Source organism: Stenella coeruleoalba (genome assembly GCF_951394435.1).
Source record: "Stenella coeruleoalba genome assembly, chromosome: 2".
Taxonomy (NCBI): Eukaryota; Metazoa; Chordata; class Mammalia; order Artiodactyla; family Delphinidae; genus Stenella; species Stenella coeruleoalba.
The window spans coordinates 66,306,810-66,333,007 of record NC_137147.1 but is presented as its reverse complement, the minus strand read 5'-3'; the positions used below and the strand labels follow the sequence as shown (position 1 = coordinate 66,333,007).

The window sequence follows — 26,198 nt, the reverse complement described above, 5'->3', positions numbered from 1 at the left end:
GGCAAACACACAAATGGAATACAACAGAGAGCACAGAAACAGACCATGTCTATATGGAAATATAATACACAACAAAGGTGAATGGCAGTCACCAGAGAGAGGAAGCTTGGATTTCTTTAGTAAAGTATGGGACAATTTGTTATCCATATTAAAAAAGAAAATGAAATTGGAACCCTACCTCACTACAAACATAAAAATAAATTCCAGATAGATTAATGACTTAAATGTGAAGGACAAAAACCTTAAACATTTTAGAGAGAAATAAAAGAAAGTATCTTTATAACCCTGGAGAAAGATTTTTTAAATCAAAAGACAGAAAGTACTAAGCAAGAAGTAAAAGATTGATAAATTTGACATTTAAATTAAGAATGCCTGTGGGGCCTGGGTTCAGCCCCTGGTTGGAAAACTAAGATCCTGCAAGCCGTGTGGCACAGCCAAAAAAAAAAAAAACATGTCTATTAATCAAAACACAATCTTACCTAAAAATAGGTAAAGATATGCATGAATTGGGATTTCACAGAAGGGGAAATAGTGAGGAACAATAAACATATAGAATGGCACTTAAAGCATCAGGAACCAGATATATAAGGTAAGATCATAACAAGATACCAATTTACACCTACTGCATTAACCAGAGTTAATGTCTAAGTGTTGGTGAAGAAGTGGACTGAAGGGGACTCCCATATACTATTGATATATATATGCAAAAATTTTGGAAAATAGTTTGGATATTTCATTGACAGGAAGGTAAACTGCTGTACATTCACACAATTAAATATTACACAGCAACCAAAAAGAATGAACAAGCTGACACATAGAGGAAGTTTAGAAATATCATGTTGAGTAAAACAAGCAAGTCTCAGAAACACTATGATACCATTTGCCTGATCAAAACCAAACAAAACTAAACAAGGTACTGTTTAGGGAAACATGTATATGTGATACACTTTTTAAAAATGCAAGAGAATGACAACTTTAAAATTCAGGATAGTGATTACCTCTAAACTAAGGCAGAAAGAACAGTAGTAGAGAGGAGCACACATACAACTTCAATAGTATCAGTGTTCTTGTCCAGGGATAGCTAAATCCGGCCCATTGCCTGTTTTTGTAAATAAAGTTTTACTGGAACACATTCATTCATTTACAGATTAGCTACGATTGCTTTTAAGCTACAGCAGAATTGAGTAGGTACAAAAGAGACTGTCCGGGCCAAAAAGCCTAAAATATTTACTCTCTGGCCCTTTACAGCAAACCTTCATTAACCTCTGTGCTAGTTGTGCTGAATTCACAGGTTTTCACTTTATTATGACACTTCATAAGCCATAATCTTAACTGTATTTTTCTGTATACATAAAATGTCATATCATTAAATACTTGTTGGAAAGACTTTCTCTAAACTGTACATTTTATTAACTGGGAAATTATAAGTGACCAGGACATAAATTGGATTTTTTAAAAAATGTAAGTCAAATGTATGAAAATATAAACAACAAAAACCTGAAACTGTTAACAAGTATCTGGTTCTTAAGAACACAGAATAGCACTAACAAACCAATCAAACGCATACCTGAAAAGGTTAACAGGCTTAATATTTAATTTCTTGGTTAAATCTGACTGTATGGAAGATACATTATCCACCAAATAACTTTCCTTCCCTTTTAATATGTACTTTTCTTTCAAGATCCTAGCCTAAAAAAAAAAAAAAAAAAAAAAAATCACATAACTAAATGTTTGCCTTCCTCTGCAAATGGAAAATCATTCACCAATCACGGAAACCTGGCATTATTAAGGTACTTAATAAGATACTACATAACTAGAGGGTAACTGATTGCTATTAAAAATTTTTATCAAGTCTAAATAGCGGATCCTTACAGAGTTAGCAAATCCACAGCGCAAGGAAGTGGTGGAAGAAGATGCTGAATTACTTCCTCAGTAAGGAGATCACCACAGTGGGAAACAAAGCTCTTGATAGCTGAAAAATACAACAGACTTTTACTTAGCAAAGTGTAATGAACCATGAAGAAAGCATTCAATTATGGTAAGGCATTTGTATTTTTGTTAGAGGAATAAAGAAATGTGCTAAAATCAAAAAAATTCTTGAAACTCTAGTAAAATAAAAGGAAACTAGTGTCTTCTACCTCCAATCAAACTTAAAAAACCAAAACAAAACAACAACCAAAAAAAACCCAAACTTCCTAGAATTACTAAAAGAGACCAACAACCAAATTAACAAAATGTTGCTTTCCTGGGATTTTACTCAGCCCTTGAGCTCAGAAGTAGCAGCTTAGACCCTCAAGTTTGCCAGTTCTACACTAGTTCTAAAGAACCAAGACTGACTTTTAAGTCAGCAGGTTAGTTTTTATAGATGTTACCTGAAACACACAAGCTTTTATAAGGAGTTATTTCATATGTAGAATAAAGTGAATATTTAAAAGTTAGATTCAGTTTCAAGGAAGCACTGATTTTGGTTTTGTTTGTTTATTCATGGCATTTTTACTCCTAAAAATGATGGTTTTTAAGAAAACGTGCTTCAAAAAAAAAAAAATCAATGCTTCCATGTCTTTTCAGGGAACCCACAGCTCCTTAAGCTCAAATTTTCATGGTGGATGCTATTTGTTAATGGTCTATGTGTTGTAAAAGGGTATAACTTTCACATATAAAAGACTAAATGGAAACCATACTTAGTCAATGCTAATTAAATTCAACCCTAGAGGAATGAATGCCTACGTAACACAAAACAATCTTAACATTTCTCAACTGATCGCATTATAATAAAACATGCATCCTAAGGATAAGGACATGTAAATTTGGTTTATTACATCATACTTCTGTTAGAATCACCAACTAATCAATCATGTTCAGTAAAAAAAATCCCCAGAAGCAGATTTTTCCCCCCAACTTAAATAAAACATACAAGTATATGTAAAGTTAAAGGCTGGAAAAAGCCAGAGGAAAAGGAGAGAAAAGACTAAACTCAACCTACCACAGAGAGCACCAGCTCGTCCTTCCAAGGTTACCTGCCATGTAAATGAATCTCCTCGGCTCTTTTCTGTTCCTAGGTCTTTCGGAGACACTGGGAAGACACACTTCCACAACAGCAGAACTCGAGCAAGGTGATGATTGACAAACGCAGGACCTGTAATTTATTCAACTTGTCACTTGTAAAGGAACCCAAAGTGGTTATTCTTTAAAACCCTTCCCTCTTAAAGTAAACATATTTTAATCTACTACTGCTGGATTACTTTGCCCCTCTAGTTCCAATGAATGTACTACTGATCAATGACTATCTGAAGGTACTAGAGTACAGAGAGGAAAAACAAGGAACTAACAGTAAAGTCTGGGCTCTGGTGTCCTCTCTCCTACTACTGCTGTGACCTCTTTGAGCCTCAATTTCTTTTAACCGTAAAATGAAGCCAGAACTACCTGCACTGCTTACCTCCAAAGGTTTGTCCAGATCCAAACAACAGAGTGTACTTTAAAGTAGCCTGAAAAACTAATGTGCTACGTAAACGCCAGGTACTACTGTTTGTAAGAAATAACATTGTATCCTGAAAGTAATTCTAACTTTTGATAGCAACTTTGTTCCAGGCCAAAAATCAGATGTGATACGTCTAAATGGAACTTTTTTTTTTTTAATATTTCAAAGCAACATTTAAGAACTGAATACACAAACCCAGTAATGAAAGGCAATGTACTGTACGATGATAGCTTTTTATAGTTGTCCTTTGGTACCTGTGGGGGATAGGTTCTAGGACCAGCCCCCACCCCCGCCAGATACCAAAATCTAAGGATACTTAAGTCCCTTATATAAAGTGGCATAGTACAGTCTGTCCTCTATATCCGTGGATTTGGAACCCACGGATACAGAGAGCTAACTGTAAGTATTTGATAGCATGCAGCATTATCAGTTAAGAAAACAGAACTACGACATATAAAAACCCAAACGCACAGCTTCTCCCCCCAAGTAATATTCTTTAAAATGCTGGGGTTACCTTAAAATTCTCCTGTAAGTACTCCCTACTTCTTACTTCCATGTTCTGCTGACTGCATGCTTTTCTTCTGCAGTATGGCAGCACAGCAGAGAACTGTACTGGGCTCTGAAGGAGACCACCTAGGTTAACATCCTGGCTCCATCCACTTACTAGCTATTTAAACTTGGATAAGTCACTTAATATTTTTGTGCCTCAATTTCCTACCTATAAGTGGGGATAACAACAGTATGTACCTCATGTGACAGTTTCTGAGGCTTATATGAGTTTATATAGAACAGTGCTCCACCCATGATAAGCATTTATATATCTGACATTATGTAGTTATCATTCAAAACTTGTCTTATTTGCATAGGAAGAGGTGAGAGCATAATGGCAAAATGAAAGGGCAACAGCAAGCCAATCATTTTTTTTTTTAAGCATGCAATTTAGTACATTAACAAAATAATTTCTTCATTTTTCTCCTGACTTGCTTTTTAGGAAGAGGCCCTAGGCTAATCCCTACAGCAAAATAAACCTAATTCACTCCTTGCTCACTACTTTCTTTGATGAAGTAGTACTAAAAACATCCCATAGAATTGGGATAAAATAAAGAAATTGGAGTAAGGCAATTAAGAGTAAGTGACTGTAAGAGGTTTCACATGCACACACAGGCATACTCATATAATGGGCTGTGGAAATAGAGAAAATTCTGAATGCAAAATTTAGTCAGATACCAAAAACCAAAGTAAGGATGAAGTCACTGGGAATACCCACAGTTGACAAAAGTTCCATATATATTTGCCATTGTACCCTTAAGATACCTCTCTAACTCAGGAGTGAACAGTGTAGCACCACGTCCCAGAGAGGTAACAAGATAATTTATTTCAGAAACATATGTAAACTAAGTTACTAAAAATGTTTGTAGTAATTACAAAGTTAAAAAAATAAACAAGAGTAAGTTCATTCACACCAAGAATAATGTTGGATCTAACAAAAACCAAACACACATTGTAGATACCTGCAAGTGAATCAAAGGTGTTGTATGTGGCATCAGATAAATTGGGAAGTATAGCAAAAAGGGGTTAAAAATGTTGGAGTTCACATTTGAGGAATGGACTTAAATGTGGTCTATGAGTTTACATTAGTTCAGAACAGTGAATTTTTTAAAAATAATAATGAAAATTGTAAATGGTGGAGGAAATGCTGAAAATGCAAAACAGGTGTTAAAACTGCCAGGCAAAAATTAATAAAGCACTCAGACCATCATCTAAATTCCATTTCCCACAAAATATAATCAGAGCTCCTTGGAGAACTGACTGGTTGCAAGCTGAGGCAGAAATTATTATTTTTTTTAAAATACATATACATAACTTTAATCACAGTTAAATATATACAACTATGCCAATCTCCTAGGTGCCTTCTGACCAGGGTCCTCTCTGATCCCCTCCCCCTAACATCCCACTCCTTGGAAGTAAGTCATTTCTAGAATTTTGTATCTAACTGCCCCTCATTCTAAGGCAGAAATTATGATGTAAAAGCTGGGACATCTTGTCATGCCAAAAATAAAGATGTTATCAAAGAACACTAGTTTCATATGAACCAACTACTAGGGGCTCCCAATGACTAAAGATGAAACAATTTGAAGATCAAAGAATAATGACTGCAATGTTGTTGGTGGGAATGTAAATTGATACAGCCACTATGGAGAACAGTATGGAGGGTCCTCAAAAAACTAAACATAGAACTACCATACAACCCAGCAATCCCACTGCTGGGCATATACCCTGAGAAAACCATAATTCAAAAAGAGTCATGTACCACAATGTTCACCGCAGCTCTATTTACAATAGCCAGGACATGGAAACAACCTAAGTGTCCATCGACAGATGAATGGATAAAGAAGATGTGGCACTTATACACAATGGAATATTACTCAGCCATAAAAAGAAATGAAATTGAGTTATTTGTAGTGAGGTGGATGGATCTAGATTCTGTCATACAGAGTGAAGTTAAGTCAGAAAGAGAAAGTATGCTAACACAGGGGCAGGACAGGAATAAAGATGCAGACATAGAGAATGGACTTGAGGACACAGGGAGGGGGAAGGGTAAGCTGGGATGAAGTGAGAGAGTAGCACTGACATATATACACTACCAAATGTAAAACAGATAGCTAGTGGGAAGCAGCCGGATAGCACAGGGAGATCAGTTCTGTGCTTTGTGACCACCTAGAGGGGTGGGATAGGGAGGGTGGGAGGGAGACACAAGAGGGAGGGGATATGGGGATATATGTATATGTACAGTTGATTCACTTTGTTATACAGCAAAAACTAACATAACATTGTAAAGCAATTATACTCCAATAAAGATGTCAAAAAAAAATAATGACTGCATTCAACTGAAACATATAAACATATAAAAATCTATGAGTTTATAAAGATATCTAAAAGCAAAACCTCACTGATACCCTTTGCAAATTACTAGCAACCAGTAACACATTCTAAAAATTGATAATAAAGTGAAAGAATCATGCATTAAGAAAAAAAAGCCCAAGAAAACAGCAAATTAAATAAAACATCAACTTAATTTTTATTCCTTTTTGGTATGTTGAATATGAATGTGCATTAAAACATGATGTACTAATCTCTTTTATAAAGGAGAAAGGATCTCTTGTACTCTTCTTCCAATGGGATTACCCTGTTTTGAAAGCTTTTGTTCATTAAAATATTGCCATTTATTAAGTAGTTTATCTTCCCCTTTAATTAACCAAGAATATCAATACAGCAGGCATGAAACACCTAGCCAAAAGCAAATAAAATCTTGACCACATTATTCCCATCACATTGTGAAATCATGATCTATGCCAGGGGTCAACAAACATTTTCTATTAAGGCCCATGCAATAAACATTTTTGGCTTTGAAAGCCATACTGTCTCTATTGCAATTACTCAATTCTGCCACTGCAGTGCCTAAAGGCTATAGACAATATGTAAACAAATAATTATAGTTGTACTCTAATAAAAAGTTTATTTATGCACACTGAAAACTGACTTTCATATATTTCTCATGTATCACAAAATATCCTTTTTGTTTTTAAACCATTAAAAACATAAAAACCATTCTTAGCTCACAGGCTGTATAAAACAGGTGGCAAGCCAGATTTGGCCCATAGGTTGAACTCAGATCTAGTCCAATAAATCTCTTTAATCATCTCAAAAACATTACTTAAAGTGGCTCTTCATTTATGATTGTTTATTTTAATTAAGCTCCTTTTAGATCAAATTACTTCAGAGGTGTCAAAATGATTTATTGGTCAAATCCATCTAGTTTCATATCCTAGCAGTAAACCACACAACTATACAAAGAGACTTAAAAGTATAGCTTTTATAAAGTAATAAAACAGAGTTTTAAAGTTACAGGATGTAAATATAATAGTCATGATCATAAAATAATTACACTAATAAATAATAATTTAAATTTAATAAATATAATTTAAACATGCCTTATCCCCGTCAATGTAACTACCTTATTATTATTTTTTTTTTGCAGTACGCGGGCCTCTCACTGTTGTGGCCTCTCTCGTTGAGGAGCACAGGCTCCGGACGCGCAGGCTCAGCGGCCATGGCTCACGGGCCCAGCCGCTCCACAGCATGTGGGATCTTCCCAGACCGGGGCACGAACCCGTGTCCCCTGCATCGGCAGGCGGACTCTCAACCACTGCGCCACCAGGGAAGCCCGTAACTACCTTATTAGTGTGACCAAATTCTCAGAACAATTACAGAATTGGATTCATGGGCTATCGCATGTTCTCTTGCCTATCCTTATACTGTAGAAAATTTTTTTTCTGAAGATAGATGGGAATGATTTGGGGAAAAGCCAGACTCATTCAGAGTTTAGTGTGAAAGTTGATCAAACTGGCTTATCCTACTTAAGGTTCATAAATTGGTCTTGAAGAGAATTTCAAATAAAGACATCTGAAAACATTCTAAGGATTGGAGTAAATAAGTATATGGCTTCCTAAGGTGACTGCTAGGAGAAAAACGTTTATGTGGATATTTAAATTCTGGTATATATTAAGTTACTCTTGTCAAATCATACATTAGAATATTTATGCTCAGAAAACACCAAGCAGTCTGTAGTTATGTAAACCCTCCACAAGACTTACCTAAGGTCATCAGGGCAGCAATCAACAACCATCCAGCTTGTGTGCGCTGAGCTGAAAGGCGACTGTTTTGAGCAGCAGAACATAGCAAATCCTCTGCTAATGTCATAATAATCTATTGACGTATAGAAGAACAAGGTAAAAAAAAAAAAGTATATCAGTTTATAGGTTACTGGACAAATGACAGCAACTAATTATAACAATCTCTTGAAAAATTAACTCTTACACATAATAAATGTCCATGATAAAAGACTGTCATTCACATAGACTATACCATAGGACAATGTCGTACGTGAAACTAAAAAAAGTAACTTTTCAAGGATAAATTATAGGTTGTATAATAGGTATACAATAGGTATATTAGGTTGTACACAGCAACCCTATAATTCTTTGTGGAGTATATGTGACAACATTGTACAACCGTTCAAGTTTCACTATATAAAATTTGAACTTACTTTTAGTTTTAAGCCACCATTTTCATAGATCTGTAATTACCAGAGGAAGTTTCATTACAGGACTCTCTCCTTTTAAAATTTTGCACACTACTTTGATACCTGAGTGGCTGATAATAGTCTTTCCCGAGGCAATATACTATATAACCACAGTTAAAAGTACTCACTAATCGCACAATGAAGTAGCTTCACAGTAAAGGGGGATTAATTAAAATGTTACATTTTTAAAGTCTAAGAAATAGTTCTAAAACAACACAGAGGAAAAACTAGATATTTCACCTTTATGGATAATGCATGCTTATAGAGTGCAAATGCCGACAGGCATCTAACATGTCTAAGGAAACATCTCTGTAACCAATCACCTCTAGAAGAGCAGCAAATATTGTGAGTTGGCACATACCTTTTCTAAAGAGGAAGGCTAGTATATTTTTAAACAACCAACCAACTTACTACTAACTTAGGACTGCTTGCAGCCTCTACTTGTCCCCCACCCTTTAAAAACGGTGGGGACAAAACAAACCAAGCCTGTCTGCCTAAATTAATAAGATCTGAGGACATTAAATTTAATTAATACACGCAATGGCAATTCTTTGATTAGCAAGATGTGATGTGTTAGTTTAGAATACAACTAAAATAATAAATTTAACTGAATAACATCACCTCCCGAAGTTGCCGATCACCTTATCCCAAAGGCATTGGCAATATTCAAGATAATTTAAGAATTTCTGAAGTAACGGTGTATTTGTCTGCAAAGCCTAAACTGCAGAGAATATACCATAATATTCATTAATAATGACGTGGAGGGACAAGAAAAAGGAAAGGAACAATGGTGATTTTTTAAAAAGTTCTTATGTGCGTGAGGCCCAGATTATGAGGGCTTTTCACTGTCAAACAATATTCTCTGACAACTGACAATTCCTATTCTAAAAGAAACAAAATTCCCACACCACGCTTTGCCTATTTTGTGTTTTTTATATATATATATTTGTGTGTGTGTGTTTTATATTTGATTAACAAAATTTCTTTAGTTCTCTTTACAATTCTTTGTACATTAAAACTGGGTTATTTACTTTCTAGGTTCTGTATCATTTATCTTTCTGGAAGTGCTACACTCAAAAGCCATTATTTTTCAGTAGCAAAGCAATCTGTCATCATTATGAGCTCCTGGTGTTTTATATATTTACTATGTTTCTATCCATTGTTATCATTATTTTTTTGGATGCACACATTATGCCCTCTTTGGTCGGGGGAGAGTCTAAAGTTATCTCCTGCATCCTTTTAAAATGAACACAGTCTCTGATGACTTCCCTCCTTTCCAGTATAACAAGATATTCCAGGCTTATACTGTGCATTTCCTGTCCCAGATCTAGAACCAGCCATTTCTCCAAGGGGCCCTAATTCCTTTTCGGTTGGAAATGGTATTTAGGGCCATAATCTGGGCACTAGGGGTGTTTCCTGCTACTGGGTTGCCATTGCTTTTATGTCTGGACAGTGTGAAAGGAAATTAAACACTCATACTAATATTTTCAATTTAAATTTAACATATGGGCCTTTTACTTAATTTTCTTGATTCTACAACGGTAGCTTTTTTTTTTTAATGGAAAACCTTGGCTCCTAAGAACATTCATTATCTACTTCATCTTACCAGGTATGTAAATTAATTCCAGAATAATACCACCAAGAATACCACTAACTATAAAATTATTAAATGAAGTTTAAGATTTCTTTTGAAGCTCTATTTGTCCTTTACAGTGCAATTTTAAAATGTACTTCTATGGCAGAGCTGAATGTATGGAAAAAAAAAAAGCCTTCAGGAACAAAATCTGTTACTAACTGGAGATATTTCTAACAAAAAGCAGAGAAAGCAACTCCTCTTTAAGTGTAGATACAAAATTTTTAACCATCCCTTGGTTTTTCACAGTAATTACTTTGATGATACTTAACACTTAAGTAGTAGTATTAGTTGACAGCTCAGAAATTTGTCCTGCATGGTTCTTTACTGGGTGATACACAAGAAGACAATGATGTTTTTAAGAAAAACTTGAAATGTCACTATCATATGCGAAGAATGAAATCATTACCTTGCCCTTTCCGTGAGGAATTCCTAAAGGACAATGTTTCACTGCTCCCAGCAGAGCTGCCACTGCAAAACTAAAGCCAGTCACTGCTTCAGGTGAAGACTTAAGCACAGTAAGCCTTTCAAGGCAACGGTCTAAGAGAGGTGTTAGGTAGGAAGGTAGTGCCACAGCAATGCAGTGTAGACACCAGGCAGCTGCTAGTCGAACAGAAATGCTAGGATGAAGAGTAACTGAAATGACATTGTCAAGGACGCCTAGAAGGACAGAATAAACAAATGATGACTCAGCTACACAGATAAAACTCAGTCATCAAACTCAAAAGAGTAAGCAACCACATAGATATGAAATATATTATCTTTATCAAAAGCCAAATCAGAATTTAAAATATTAAATTTTATAATTTAATATTGTGATACACAATATTGTGATATTTAAAATTGTGAATTTAAAATTGTGATACACAATTATAAATAATTTTTTTGTACCCAAGAGTTACTTCTACCAATATATCTCATGAAAATTGGCTTAAATTAAGTCAGGAGACAAAGGAAATTTTTATTTCCTAAATAAGCCAATGTTCTGCTTACTTTATCTTGAGATCATTAATTTGGTACTAGGAATTAAAAATTACCAATATAAAAAAAATTTTCAATAAATAACAAAAACATCTTGAGAAGAAATGTCACATCTTGTTGCTTCATCCTCCTTTTCTTTTAAATCGTTTCTGGCACATTTCCCTACATAATCAGTATTCTCCCTATGTACCATATTTCTCTTAACCTGAGAACAAAATGTTGAAGAAAATCAAGGCTTCACTAGATCCCCAGTGGGCTACTAAGCCACTATGCAGACAGTGAAGTGCCACTACCAGTAAGAAAAAAAAGTCTACATTTGCTATAATTCAACATATACCTTCATCAAAACATGTTAACAGTTCATGTCAACTGCTACTTAAACAATATATGCCCTAGGAAAAATAGGTTACAAACCGAATATAATGTAAGCTTCAGTCAGCAGGAATTGTGTAGCACAAAAGCCATTAAAGATGATTTTAAAAAGTAATTAAGTAAGCCAGTCACAAAAGGCCACATGCTGTATGGACTCCATTTATATTAAATCTTGTCCAGAATAGACAAATTCATAGAGACAGAAAATAGATTAGTGGTTATCAGGGCCGGGGGGAGGGGAAATGACTGCTAGTGGGTGTAGGACTTCTTGGGGTGAAAAAAACATTCTGCAATTAGATAGTGGTAGAGTTTGCACAACTCTGTGAGTATACCAAAACCACTGAATTGTATACTTTAAAAGGGTGAACTTTATGGTATGTGAATTATCTCTCAAAGTGATTAAATAATTTTCAAAGAGAGAAAGAAAAGAGAATGCCTGAAAAGACCTTTAAGGAAGTAAATTACTTGTACCATACAGAAACTAATACTTTCACTGCAGGATGAGAGAGATACGAGTTCAGGTTTACTTCTCCATTTTTCTGTGTTATCTTAAATATCTCCAGACAGGGGGTTGGAGATAGAGAGAGACCTAGAGAATCATCTTTAGTTACAAAAGCAAAAGAAAAAAAACAAGAAAACATACCTTTAAAAATCTTGATTATCTATATTTCATAAAACAACTCTAATAAATCTATAGTGGAATCTATAATAAATGAGCTATATGAGGGAGCTTTTCTTCCTTGGAGAAAAGTTGTCTAAAGTAAAAGTAAAAACAAAGTATTCATACTAGTCACAAACAACAGATACCTGCACTTGAATCCTGTAGCAAAGGTGCAGCTGTGGTGCCGAGACTGTGTATGAGATTTCCAAGTTCTTGTAAAGCACATACCAACATATGCTGGCTGGCTGCTACATCTGCGGAGCCAAGCCGGGTTTCCAGATTACCGTCACTCATTACAGCATCTGACAGAAGTATAAGAATTAACCAGACATCACTGTTTTATTAAAATTTATTACAGAGGGTAGGTACTAGGAGCAGAAACATATGAAGGTAAAAATTAATACCTCCGCTTGATATATGTGAAACCCTTGAGGCAGTAACTAAAATACTAAAATGGGGACTTGCATCTATAGAGAAAGAGTTAAACTAATATAACCAATTTAGTTCAAGCAACCTGATCAGAGATGCCTTATTACTCTTTTAGCAAGTGGCACTGAAAGGGAGAACTCCAATTTTATCAATACTCAAGATAAGCAGAGTAGACTTAGGACAGTACAAGAACTGAGATGAACTAATTGTTTCAAAGACAATGTATCTTAACTTCTATAGGAAGATTATGAATTCTGAGGAACTACTATCCACCAGCCTTTAAGATCAGTACATATATATAATAGTTCTTATCAAGGTAGATAATTTATGTCTCATCTATATATAGACTGCTTTACTCTGAAGCAACTGACCTGTATTATAAAAGTGTTTTTTGGGTATTAATATAATTATATACCAGTCCAGCTTTTCCGAAAGGACAATCCCTTTAGCACTGTTAAAACAGACTCTCTTAGAAGATCCATACCCATAACTTTCTTTAACTTCCAGATAGCCTGGCAAATATCCTTGGCAGCAGCAATCTGAGCCTTTTCTCCAAGAAGACCTCCAACAGTAGCTCGAAGGATAAATGAAACACAACGGCGACTGCAGACAGCGTCAATCTGAGTTTGGGTGGCCTTAGGGTGTGACTGTGAAACCAGGCTTAGGGTATGAGAAAGAAAGGCAGCAAAATTTTTCTCTAGCCATGCTCCTCCTAGTGTTGAAACAAACACCACGTAAGCCTAAAAAAGAAAAGAGTTTTATCTTCAAAATGAAATAATTTCAATTCTATATTAATGTTTTCTCTTCCATGAAATATGCAGAATTTATTAACATTTCTTTTTAGTCTTTCCTCATTTATATAGCCACCTTAGCTATATAAACGTAGTACTGTTTTTCTGTTTGTTAAGCCAAAATTGAAGTACGCAGTCTTTCAACTGAGGTTTCATTTATGCTGCCTGTTTTATTTTGGTCAGACTACAAAGTTTCAGGATAGCCAGCATAGCTAGCTAATAAGTAAAATGTGCCTGTGACTTCTCCAAACAAAGCATTCAAACTCTTTAACATTCTGTGTTGGTTTTTTTTTTCCTTCAATTTTTTGGCCACACGCTGAGCAGCATGTGGGATCTTAGTTCCCCAAACAGGGATCGAACCCATGCCCCCTACAGTGGAAGCCCGGAGTCTTAACCACTGGACCACCAGGGAAGTCCCTAAGGTCTTTAACATTCTGAACAAGAAAACCCAAATCAAACATATGAACACAGTGTAAGAATGAACTATGGTCTAATACCATAACTCTAAGGGAATTCAGTTCTAGAAACCAGAAAAGAAAGTTTATGGTGACGAATCACTGCTCTTTATTTTCATGAATGTTAATGGTTTGGCTTGCTCCAGTGATACTGACAGTAGTTTTCTTATGTAATCTGTTTTCTTAAAATACACAGTTTACAATTATACTGGGACGTCTTATATTTTCATGAAATCTAATATCATACAGTATAAAATAATGAGGATATATATGTGAATTTAAAAAAAAAACATGTTTGCTTTGAACCATAATGGCATTTAGAAAACAAGATAGTTCAAGGAAAGAATGCAAAGACCTCTATATTGCCTTATTCTAAGACCCTCTTCCCAAGGTTTAGCTTTTTAAGTTTTGTTTAGGACCAAGAATTTAAACACTTAAGTAGATTACATGCTGTAATCTTTATTTTGAAGTAGAAACCATATAAAACAGAAATATAATATTGCCCATGCCAAATATTATGTACCTAAAAGCTTAAATCAGAACTGTATAAGCACACACAAACACAATGGAAAACATGTTAAACCGCAAGACACATGGAAGCCCAAGGCCTAGAAACAAACAAAAAAATGTTGTTTATGTTTCAAAGGAAATAAACAATAGTCTCCCATCATTACAAACTGAAAACACATTGTGGGTAATAGCCTATTTAGTTGGCTTTGTATAAATAAGGTTCTCTTGTAATCTAGTTTTTTATAAAGCGTCTTGGCCTCACCCCATCTATTTATAAACATGAGAGCATAAGTGAAGACCTTGCACAGTATCACTTCCACCTGGAGTCAGATACTAAAACTTTCACTATAGGCCAGTGAGAATTACATTTAGATACTGATTTGTGATTCTAACCTGAGTAACTCCAACTCGGACATCCCTACTGACTGAACTGGTTCCTTTCAGCATATCTCCACTGGCTCGAAGAAATCCTGAACTCCCACGTAGAAACCCTGTTCCTAGTAATTCCAGAACTTCCTCCAGAGATACTCTGCGAACGCTTTGACGTGAGGCTGCTATAACAAAGAACAAAACAAAACATGTGATTCTATTTTACAGACTAAATTTTAATGCGTGATCTTGGTTTGCATGATATTGAACAGTATGTTAACGGAAACAAAAATAAACTAAAAATCCAAACAAAAGGCAAAATTTACAGGACATTACACACACTAAAACATAAAATCACACGACGGTTCAGAGGTCAAATCATAATGGACTCTGATGTATCATGTCAATGACATCTTAGAGTCTATGCCACTTTGAGATTATGACCTACTGCTCTCTTGTCCTCAAGTTAAACAAAGGAAAACATAAATAAACGGCCCTAGTTCTCCATGAGTGAGAATGCTATACAAAACATTGAAAATTCTTTTGAAATACTAAAAAGGCCAAAATCACAATTTTATCTTTCTAAATGCTCTACAACTCTTAATGAAACTTACATAAAGTAACCACCATGGCCTGTTTTCTAAAAATTCTCAACTGCAAGTACAACTTTTGTTACATCCTCAGTCTCTGAAGAAAGCAAAGCTAAATATTACTAAAACTGCCCAGTCAACCCTTAGGCTGCAATAATTAAGAGCTTAGTTAGGCAGAATGTTTTAAATTTGTCTTCAGTTTGACATAGCTGAGCTTCTCCCTGTGAATATCTAGGGAATAACATCTCCTTTAAAAAAAGAACCCATTTTCGCCCTTTCATTCTTCTGAAAAATGTTGGTCACAAGCTCTGATCCTCATTATTGACTTAAGTCATAAATAGTGGAAAAATAAACTTCTGTTAATCCAAGTCATGAACAAAAAATATACTCCTCAGCCTGAAGATGAAACAGATAAAAATCTATATTGGCACGTGGAAGAGAAACATAAGTGAATAGTACAAAATCCATGCTCTTGCGGATCATAAATTCTAAAAAGGAGAGACAACAATAAACATAACAAAGGACTAAGTATATAGTATGTTAGACAGTGATTAAAAGCCATGCAAAATATAAAGCAGGTATCTTTTATGTGTAGTGAGTGCAGTGGAGGGCTCTGGTAGGAGATGGACTAAAGTGTAAGGATGGTGCAAGAGCAGAAGATATAGGACCTTGTAGATCATTATAATAAGGAGGTGAGTAAAGTGAGGTGCCAGTGGAGAACCTTGAGCAAAGGAGTGATATAATCTGTCACTCTGCTTCTGTGCTGAGAGGAGACTGTAGAGGGGCGAAGGCAGAAGTAGAGAAAACCATTAGGAGCAATTTAGTAATTCAAGCAAGAGGTGATGGTGGCTTAGATCAAGGTAGATACGATAGAAATCGGGGTATACATACTTACATATTTTTAAAATTTACTAGAAAAAATTTCAAAATTACAAAAAATCTGCAAGAATAGTAAAATAAACTCGTATGTACCCTTCACCTAGACTCCATATCTTCCTTATCACTTTCTCATTTTTGAAGAGTACATATATGGCTAGTTGTAGTTATAGAAAAGCCCTCAATTTGAGTTTTTCCTCAAGAGAACTACATTAAGTAATGCTGTAAGCCTTCTTAATGCATCACACCAAAAAGAAATGTCAGGCTTGGTGTCAATCTGTCCCTACACTGGCGATATTATCTTTGAACACCTGAATAAGGTGTCTTCCAGTCTTGTCCACTGTAAAATATTTTTCCATTTGTAATCACTATGCCACCTCTGTGGTGATACTTTTTTTTTTTAAATAAATTTATTTATTTATTTATTTTTGGCTGCGCTGGGTCTTCGTTGCTGCGTGTGGGTTTTCTCTAGTTGTGGTGAGCGGGAGCTACTCTTCCTTGTGGTGCGTGGGCTTCTCATTGCGGTAGCTTCTCTTGTTGTGGAACACGGGCTCTAGGTGCGTGGCCTCAGTAGTTGTGGCTTGTGGGCTCTAGAGCGCAGACTCAGTAGTTGTAGCGCATGGGCTTAGTTGCTCCGCGGCATGTGGGATCTTCCCGGACCAGGGCTCGAACCCGGGTCCCGTGCATTGGCAGGCGGATTCTTAACCACTGCACCACCTGGGAAGCCCTCCTTTTTTCTTTAACAGGTTATAATCCATTTCTATCATTATTAATTCTAATACTATCCTGGATTTGACCAGCTTTTCTTCAGAAAGCTGGCCAGTGGAAGCTCCTCACTTTCTGGCACAAGATGCTCCAGGTTCATCCTCAGACTTTCCTTGCCCCGACCCCATAAGCCACTTCTCCAAGGAGTCCCAACTGTAGATATGTTTTAATATTGTTAGGTAGAATAGTTACTGAGTGTGAGAGAGAAGATTCAAGGGTGACTTTACAAACTGTGGTTTGAACAACTGCAGGGACAGAGCTGTCATCAACTTAGATTAGCAAGACTGCGACTGCAAGGAGAGCAGGTATGTGTACATGGGGGGAGGGGAGATCAAGCATTCACTTCGGACAAGTTAATTTGAAACATTAAATAGACATCCAAACAGAGATGTCAAATGGGCAGCTAGATATGAGAGTTTGGCGTCCAGGAGAGAAGTGTGGGCTAAAGACATAAATCAAGGAATCCCTGATATATAGATGGTATTTAAGCCATGAGATTGGGTAAGATCATCTAGAGTGAGCCTACGTAAAGAGCAGAAGACCAAGGACTAGGTGATGGGTGTCTCCTATAAGAAGACAGGAAATCATCAAAGACTGAACAGAAACTTCTAGAAAGAAAGAAAACCAAGGGAGCGTGAGGTCCTAAAAGGCAAGTGAAAAGAGAATGAGGAGGAAGATCAACTGAGTTAAATGTTGCTGAAAGGTTAAGTAAGACAACTGAGAACCGCCCCCTGGCTTAGCATGGCTAAATATTAGAATGCAAGTGCCAAAGGGCAGGGGCTTCTAATCTGTTTTGTTCAATAACACATCCTACACACTCAGAACAGATCGTGGCCCTGTATAAACCCCCAATAAATGCTTGTTTATTTATTGAATAACTGATGAACGTGGAGGTCATTGATGCCCTTAACAAAAATAGTTTTCAAGAGTTAACTGGGGCTTCCCTTAAGCGAGGTGCTTAAGAATCCGCCTGCCAATGCAGGGGACACGGGTTCAAGCCCTGGTCCAGGAAGATCCCACATGCTGCGGAGCAACTAAGCCTGTGTGCCGGAACTACTGAGCCAGCACTCTAGAGCCCATGAGCCCACCGGCCACAACTACTAAAGCCCGTGTGCCTAGAGCCCATGCTCCACCACAAGAGAAGCCACCACAATGAGAAGCCTGCGCACCGCAACGAAGAGTAGCCACCACTCGCCGCAACTAGAGAAAGCCCACATGCAGCAACGAAGACCTAACGCAGACAAAAATAAATAAATAAATTTATATATAAAAAAAGAGTTAACTGGGGGAAAATCCTAACTGAAGTGTGTTTGAAAGAAGAGAGAGACTAAAAACAGAGTATCAAGAACTCCTCTGAGGAACTCTGCTGCAAAGGGAAGAGTAATGGGGCTCCAGCTGGCTGGGGAGGTAAAATACAAGAAAAAAAACTTTTTTTTAAGATGAGAGGGGGAAAAGCACATGTTTTTATAGGGAATAATCCAATAGAGAAGGAAAAGTTGATGTAGGAGAGGGGAGACTTCCTAGAGCTATGTCCTCGAGCAGGTGAGAGGATGAGCTCTAATACATATTGAACGTATGGCTTTAGTAGAAGACGAGATAATTCATCTTAGTAACAGTGGAGAAGTCAGAGTATATGGGTATAGATGCTGAAGGTGGTAGATTTAGTAGGGAAGCCTATGGAAGATAGGCCGTCAAATGAAAGTAACATGGGAGAAGATAAAGGTATAAAACAGTCAATTAGGAAAGTGGGACAGTGAATGGACGAGGGACATATAGTACGACTTGAGGTTCATGGTCAAGAAGTAACTTTAAAGGATCCCATAAATCCTTGGCAACTTATGCCAATGTTAGGAAAATGTCATACTCAATCCCTGCTTTTTAAATGCCTTGGTAAAATATACCATTTATTAGAAGTCTGCTGATTTTACTAGGAAAATCATTTCAGTTCTGTACCTCATAATCTTCGAATATTGTGGCTGAGTGTACAAACCTCCATTGTGTTTCTTTTCCAAATTATTAAGCACTGTGTTGCTAACTATTAGTCTCCTACTTTAAAAAAATCTACTATGACATCTAGATCCCTTTTTAGTTGTATGAAAATAACTTAATTATAACACAAGCCCAGAACTTACAGATGCAAGATGACAGAATTCCTAACAGAAGATTAGGCCAAAGATTTTTTAGTGTGGGTGAAGCTGGTTCTTCACTTTGCTTAGTCTGATTGCAAAAATGCTGTTATTAGTTTAGTGCTACTCTAGGAGGATATACATTTAAATATTATTCACATTTGTTAGGCAATTCTGTATTTTGCTTGTTTTTACTGCAACTGTGTACTAGTGCTAATGACACATTTATGGAAATGAGCAATTCACATTTTCAAGAGGGTTTGATTAAACATGTCTTCTTCTAATTTCAATCTCTTAGATGGCTTAAGATTTAACCTTTTAAATGCCCTGAACAACTCTGAATTACAAGATTAGAAGAACCAAAACCTAAAAAAAAAATTTATTATAAATTTTAAACTTGTGGGTCTGAACTGGAGAATGAAGGGACTATATAGTTGTTAATGCTTCCTAGGTGATTCTGATATGCTGTACTCACTGTCCTCTCTCACCTCTGGTTGAGAAACACTGGCTTAGAAGAAACCAGAACACTTCTTAATGTCACAATAAACAATTTCTAGAGCAATGATTCTAAAACTTTAATGTGCATACAAAGTATCTGGGGATCTTGTTAAAATGAGAATTCGATTTAGTAAGTTGGGTGGCATCTGGGTTTCTGCACTTCTTAAGAGCTCCCAGGTGATGCTAGTACTCTCAGTTTGCAGATATTGAGGAGCAATGTTCTACAGAACAATCACATTTTCATTGGCATGAGACTGGTATTCTTTGGAGACAGAATAATAAAGCAAGTTTTTAATTATTCACCGATGTTTTATAAACATGGTAGATTAAACCCAGGCAAACCCTTTTGTTTTCAAAAATACTCCATCCTTGCTCACTGCCTAGGAGTGTATAAATAGGGAATAAACACAAACACAAATTGTGCAAATACAGTAAATTTCAAGTATCTGCTGTTTGGAATTATTTACATCATTGCTCCCTTACACCAATCTAGAAGATGGCAAGCCAAATGTATGTAATCAGATGCATGCTGCTTAAAAAAAAAAATTCTCGAGAATTAGATCATATCTCTTATTGGATAACACTCCACAATTCACTTAAAAAAAAAAAAAGCCATGGTGTAGAGGAAGACAATGACTGAATAAAGCACATTTATTTAAGAGTTCTTTTAATTTTTTCCTCAAACTTTCACTGAATTGTTTTAAAATGAAATCTTAGGACTTATAGACATGTTTCCAAACTAAAATTTATATGATATTTTGCCTCTTTTCAAAAGTAATAATGGGTAGCAGTAATGCTACATATGTTTGTTTAAATCAACTGGGAAAAAATTATGGAAGACATTATGAAAATAATTACATGAATTTACCTGCTCCTGGATGTTTAGAAATTATAGCTTTGGCCAACACTGTGCCTAGTAGCTTTGAAACTGAAATCCGCACATCATAATTGGAGCCTTCAAAGGATTTAAAACATAGTGTGGCCACACTGTCCAGGTCTGTACTCCACATAAAGACGGCCTCATTCTGAAGTTCAAGGAGACACTGTTCGATCAGGAAAAAAAGAAATTAATGAAAAACAAAATATAAATGTCAGGTTCAGATCTACATAAGTTGCAGAACCTAGATCAAGATCTAGCAAAAATAATACACAAATCCAAAGTCTCTAAATAATGATTGTAGGGACAACAAGTGAATACTTACTAAAAAGTCATAAAAATTATACTATACAAAGCAACGTGTCCACCAGGGGTAGGAGAAAGACCCATTTCTAATTCAGTGGGCTATGAAAAATGTCTGTAGAACCTATCTGTTGGCTATAAGCAATTGTGAGAATAATTCCAACATAAACACTTTACTATCTAACCAACTATGTTAAGAAAGCATGATAAAAACAAAACCAAATCATTTTCAAACAACATAAACCGTACATGTAAATTTTACACAATTATAGAGACGAAGCACAGTGGAATGGAAGGAATACTTAGAGTCTGGTAACTTGAACTCCCCACTTCCAACAATGTGCTGCTAACAACTTTAAGAACCCTGGGAAATTCATATAACTCTCAAGGCCTCAGTCTCCTCATATGTTAAAATGAGATAGTCCTATCTGAATACCAAGGTTGCAGCTCTAAGATCATGTAGCTGTTACTAGTGTTTTCACTGGGATAAACTGATTTAGTTGTCTTTATATTAATTTTTAGAAATTCTACTCATTAGACTATTTTACCTTTGCAGCAGCACAACGAACGGCCATGGATCTATCTGTTAAGCAGGATCTAGCAGCTTTATAAACATCCCTGTAGCAAGGTGTAGCAGCAGCTCCCAGTCCACTCAATATGTTTTGCAGACTCAGCATGATCTCATATCGACCTTGTGACTATCAAAGAGGAAAAAATTTAAAGAACAGGAAAAAAAAATTCTCTGTGAAGAACAGTATTAAGCATTGAAATTTATCTCATATTAGAGAAATACTCAGATTTTTGTACACACTAACCAACCTATTCTGACATCAAGACACATGAATAATTGCTATTTCTTACAGTGTTTACTATTTTAAAAGTGTTACTTGTATATATTACACTTCAACATAATACAAATTTTATAGGGTTGATGTGCAGATTAAATGAAATTATATGGGAAGCACCAGGCATATGGCTTGCATGTTGTCAAGCACTCAATAAATGGTTGCTATAAATGAGGTAACATGGTAAGAGTGCATGGTCTGCCACCTACTAGCTATATGTCTTTGGGCAAATCTGTTTCTTTATCTTAAAGATAAAAGTTAAATGATTGTTGTGAGGATCAAACGAGTTACTACATGTGAAGTGCTTAGAACAGTGCCTGACACACAGTAAATGCTCAGTTGAGTTCATAGCTATTGATATTTTACCATTTATTGGTTCGAGTATTTTAACTCAGAGGTTAAAAGTCTGGGTTTAGATTTTAAAAGACCTGGGTTTGAATCTTGGCTCTGAACCTTAGTAGCCGTGTGTTTGTTCTTACTTATTTCTTCATCTATAAAATGAGGATAAGGGACCTCCCCAGCGGTCCAGTGGCTAAGACTCTGTGCTTCCACTGAAGGGGGCATGGGTTCGATGCCTGGTCGGGAAACCAAGATCCCACATACTGCACAGCGTGGCCAAAAAAAAGAAATGAAAAAATGAAATGAGGATAAGATGAACCCCACTGTGCCAGTGTGACAAGTAAACAAGCCCCTGTGGGGAAATCATTCACCACAGTGCCTGGACTTAGTAAACACTCAAGAAATAGTAGCTGGTTATATTATGATGTTTTACTAAATGTTCCAAATGCTTTCTATGTCTCAGGAAGTTAAGGCCACTACAGGTAAGTTAAAGTTGGAGAAAGATCAAGTATCATTTTCATAGTAATGTTGTTAGTTTATTTTTGTTCAAAGGAGCACGATAGTAATTATAGGTAGATATTAACAAAGTGAGTCCTAACGGGAAACTTCTTAACTTTCTTTTACACCAATTTCAAATGCTATTTATCACTACTGGTGTGTATCAAAGGTGGAAATCCCTTTTGACATCTCCAAAACGTTGTGGTACTGAACCAACTAAATCATAAAGGTAAAAGTGGAGGAGCAATAAAGTACTTAGCAATAACTTTACATTTTCTTTTTTTAAAAAAATATTAATTTATTTATTTGGTTGCACCAGGTCTTCGCTGTGGCAGGCAGTCTCCTTAGTTGTGACCTGTGAACTCTTAGTAGCGTCATGCATGTGGGATCTAGTTCCCTGACCAGGGATCGAACCCAGGCCCCCTGCATTGGGAGCATGGAATCTTATCCACTGTGCCACCAGGAAGTCCGTAACTTAAAATTTTCTCAAACCTATAGAGTAATCCTCTGTTAACCATGAGGCCTAAAAAGTATAGCTTAATCAATGGAGTTAAGAGAAAAAAAAAAGTTTAAAGTGGCGATACCTCAGTAAATAAAAGATCTTACAGACACATCCTTTTAAATAAAACCAGATTTATGGATGTTAACAGTCTCTCCTCGTGGTTTGCTGTTAATCTCAACATAACTGAGAATTTTCCAGCCTTCCTGCTGTTATTGGCGCCTAGTTTCATATCATTACAGGTGGGAAAGATACTTCATGCGATTTCAGTCTTCTTAAACTTTCTCAGACTTGTTTGGGACCTAATATGTGATCTACCCTGGTGAATGCTCTGTGCCCTAGAAGAGGTATGTTTTGCTGTTGTTGGGTGGAATGATCAGGTTACGTCCATTAGGTCCAACTGGTCTAATGTGTAGTTCACTCCAAGGTTTGCGTCTTGATTTCTGTCTGGGTGATCTGTCCATTGATGAAACAGGGGATAACTGCAGTCCCCACTATGACTGTATTGCTGTGTATTTCTCTCTTTAGGTCTGCCAATATTTGCTTTATAATTTAGATGCTCTGAGGGGTGCATAAATATTTACATTGTTATAACTTTTTTTTTTTTTTTTTTTTGTGGTACGCGGGTCTCTCACTGCTGTGGCCTCTCCCGCCGCAGAGCACAGGCTCCGGACGCGCAGGCTCAGTGGCCATGGCTCACGGGCCCAGCTGCTCCGCGGCATGTGGGATCCTCCCAGACCGGGGCACGAACCCGTGTCCCCTGCATCGGCAGGTGGACTCTCAACCACTGCGCCACCAGGGAAGCCCCTGTTATAACTATTTTAAATAGTGATTATTGTAGCCATCATGCTACACATCCCTAATAGGTTACATTCTAATTAAACCTACTATTTACCACTTCATAGTGGCAAGACCCTTAAAACAGTACAATTCCATATACCCTCTCATATGCTTTATGTTGCTGTTTTTATATATTCTAATTCTATATATGTTAAAACCCACAATGCCTTCCATTTCTTTGTCTTCATCATGAGCTTTCTCTTACATAAATAAAGAATTAATGTATAGCCTATACCTGTGTCCACATGTTACCATTTATGTTGCTCAGTATCATTTTGTAAATCTGTTCACCTCCAGCATCAGGGTGCCTTCAGAGCAGAAAGATTTCCTTTTCCTTTCACCACTAAAAGACCTGCCACTGATAAATTATCTCAACTTCTATCCATCTTAAAATATCTGAATTTTCTCAGATTTTTCAAACATATTGGGCAAAGTTTTTTATTTTATAAAATGGTAATAAACTCTTATAAAAACTACAAAAAAAAATCTCTCCTCCTGAATTACCTTCTTCAATCTTTGTGTAAACTATTGATGTTCAAAAGTGATCTGCTGAGTTGATTCTCTCACCAGTTTTATGTTATGGACTTCACTTCGTAAAATTCTTGAATCAGTTACATTCTTCTTGAAATTTGGCAGATTTTATTATTTATTTATTTTTGCGGTACGTGGGCCTCTCACTGTTGTGGTCTCTCCCGTTGCGGAGCACAGGCTCTGGACGCACAGGCTCAGCGGCCATGGCTCATGGGCCCAGCCGCTCCGCGGCATGTGGGATCCTCCCAGACTGGGGCACGAACCCGTGTCCCCTGCATCGGCAGGTGGACTCTCAACCACTAAACCACCAGGGAAGCCCAAATTTGGCAGATTTTACATTTGAATTTTCCCATGTTTTATCTTGATACAGTTAAAAAGAAATGTGTGTGACAGGCCAGCATTTTAATAAAATGTTTCAGGGCTGTTCTCTAGACTTTTTCCAAGCAAGGTAAGAACAGGAACTGGTGTGATTGTTTTATATTTAAAGGTGCTGAGTTATCCTTAAATATAAGGTACCACAGACTTAAAATTTTTGATATACAAACATACAAATGCTTTAATTTCAAAACTTGTTAAACTATAGTTGGCAAGAAATTACAGTATATCTTGGAAGTCCAATAAAGAGACAGTTACAAAAACAAAGAGTGTTTCACAATGGTAAATGATGCCAACAAATCAATGAGGCTAAGGCTGACAATATATATCCTGGCGACTGAAAGGTTATCCTGACCCTAGTCATGCTTATGTCCTCCACACTCTTTCCTACCCTGATTTTATTCCTTACACCCTTCTGATGCTGGTACAATACTAATCCATCCATCAGGTATATGGTAGTTACCAACTACGTATCTGGATCCTTGGTGACAAGCACTTGCTCTGGCACTAGTAAGTAGTATCAGATGGAAAAGGTGATGCAAGAAGAGGGAGCAGGGATGGGTCTGCCAGAGAAACGCCTTAGTTTGTGCCCATTTGAATTTATCTGAATACACAAAATTTTATTGCACGATTGCTTTTCTAATAAAGATTCAATATACAAAGTACATATGTGCACTACCTAGAAATGTCATTATGGATATATTTACATACATACATATATTTACATATGGATATATTTACATACATACTATGCTTGTCATAGGTAAAGCTCTTTTATTGACTTAAGAAACCATTAAAGTCTGTATTTACCTCTGCACTCTTCATAGCTTTAAGAATATTGCCCACTGTATCAGTAAAGGTGTTACCCAGTATTCTACCCAACTTCTTATACAAGGAACCCAAACACACCACAGCGGCGCTGGAACGACATTTAAATTAGAAATTAGTCATGAATTAAAAAACAGGAATAAAAGGATCTTAGCACACGTAAAGATGACTACTTAATTTTACTTTTAAAGGATAAAATTTCCCAGAATCTATTCCACTGTTAAATCCTAGGGAATGACACTTAGGTATCAAATAATTACATTTTCAATACAAGAATTTTAAAAAGATATATCTTCAACTAATCTAAATCTCAGCCCAAAGATTCCATCCCCTCAAATTTTTTACAAAATAATTTTTAATAGAACTGAGCTTCATATATCAGATAATCAAAGATGGTCTTAAAGATAAAAGAAAAAGAACAATGTTCTCATCAAGTCTGAAAACTTTATGGGAAAATACATTCTACTATAAGCTAAAAATTAAATAAACAAAAATTTCTATAACATTAGTACTATGCAACCATACATGGCAAATTGCCTTCTCTAAAAAACAGGTGATAAAATGAACTGAGTCCTACGGAGAAAGA

General features: G+C 36.3%; 1 protein-coding gene across 8 annotated transcripts in view; it reads right to left on the bottom strand.

The window, feature by feature from the left end:
* Positions 1-26,198, bottom strand: part of HEATR5A (HEAT repeat containing 5A) — a 113,620-nt gene that overhangs the window by 65,180 nt on the left and 22,242 nt on the right. For 7 of the 8 annotated variants that reach the window (XM_079906475.1, XM_079906474.1, XM_079906476.1 and 4 more), the window contains 10 exons: positions 25,595-25,703; positions 21,406-21,555; positions 20,546-20,720; positions 14,847-15,007; positions 13,182-13,437; positions 12,415-12,570; positions 10,664-10,914; positions 8,134-8,245; positions 2,984-3,136; positions 1,873-1,972 (listed from right to left, as the gene is read on the bottom strand). In XM_079906475.1, coding sequence (XP_079762601.1) covers positions 1,873-1,972; positions 2,984-3,136; positions 8,134-8,245; positions 10,664-10,914; positions 12,415-12,570; positions 13,182-13,437; positions 14,847-15,007; positions 20,546-20,720; positions 21,406-21,555; positions 25,595-25,703 — 1,623 coding nt within the window. The remainder of the gene's footprint in view (positions 1-1,872; positions 1,973-2,983; positions 3,137-8,133; positions 8,246-10,663; positions 10,915-12,414; positions 12,571-13,181; positions 13,438-14,846; positions 15,008-20,545; positions 20,721-21,405; positions 21,556-25,594; positions 25,704-26,198) is intronic. The other variant, XM_079906479.1, reaches the window with a different exon arrangement.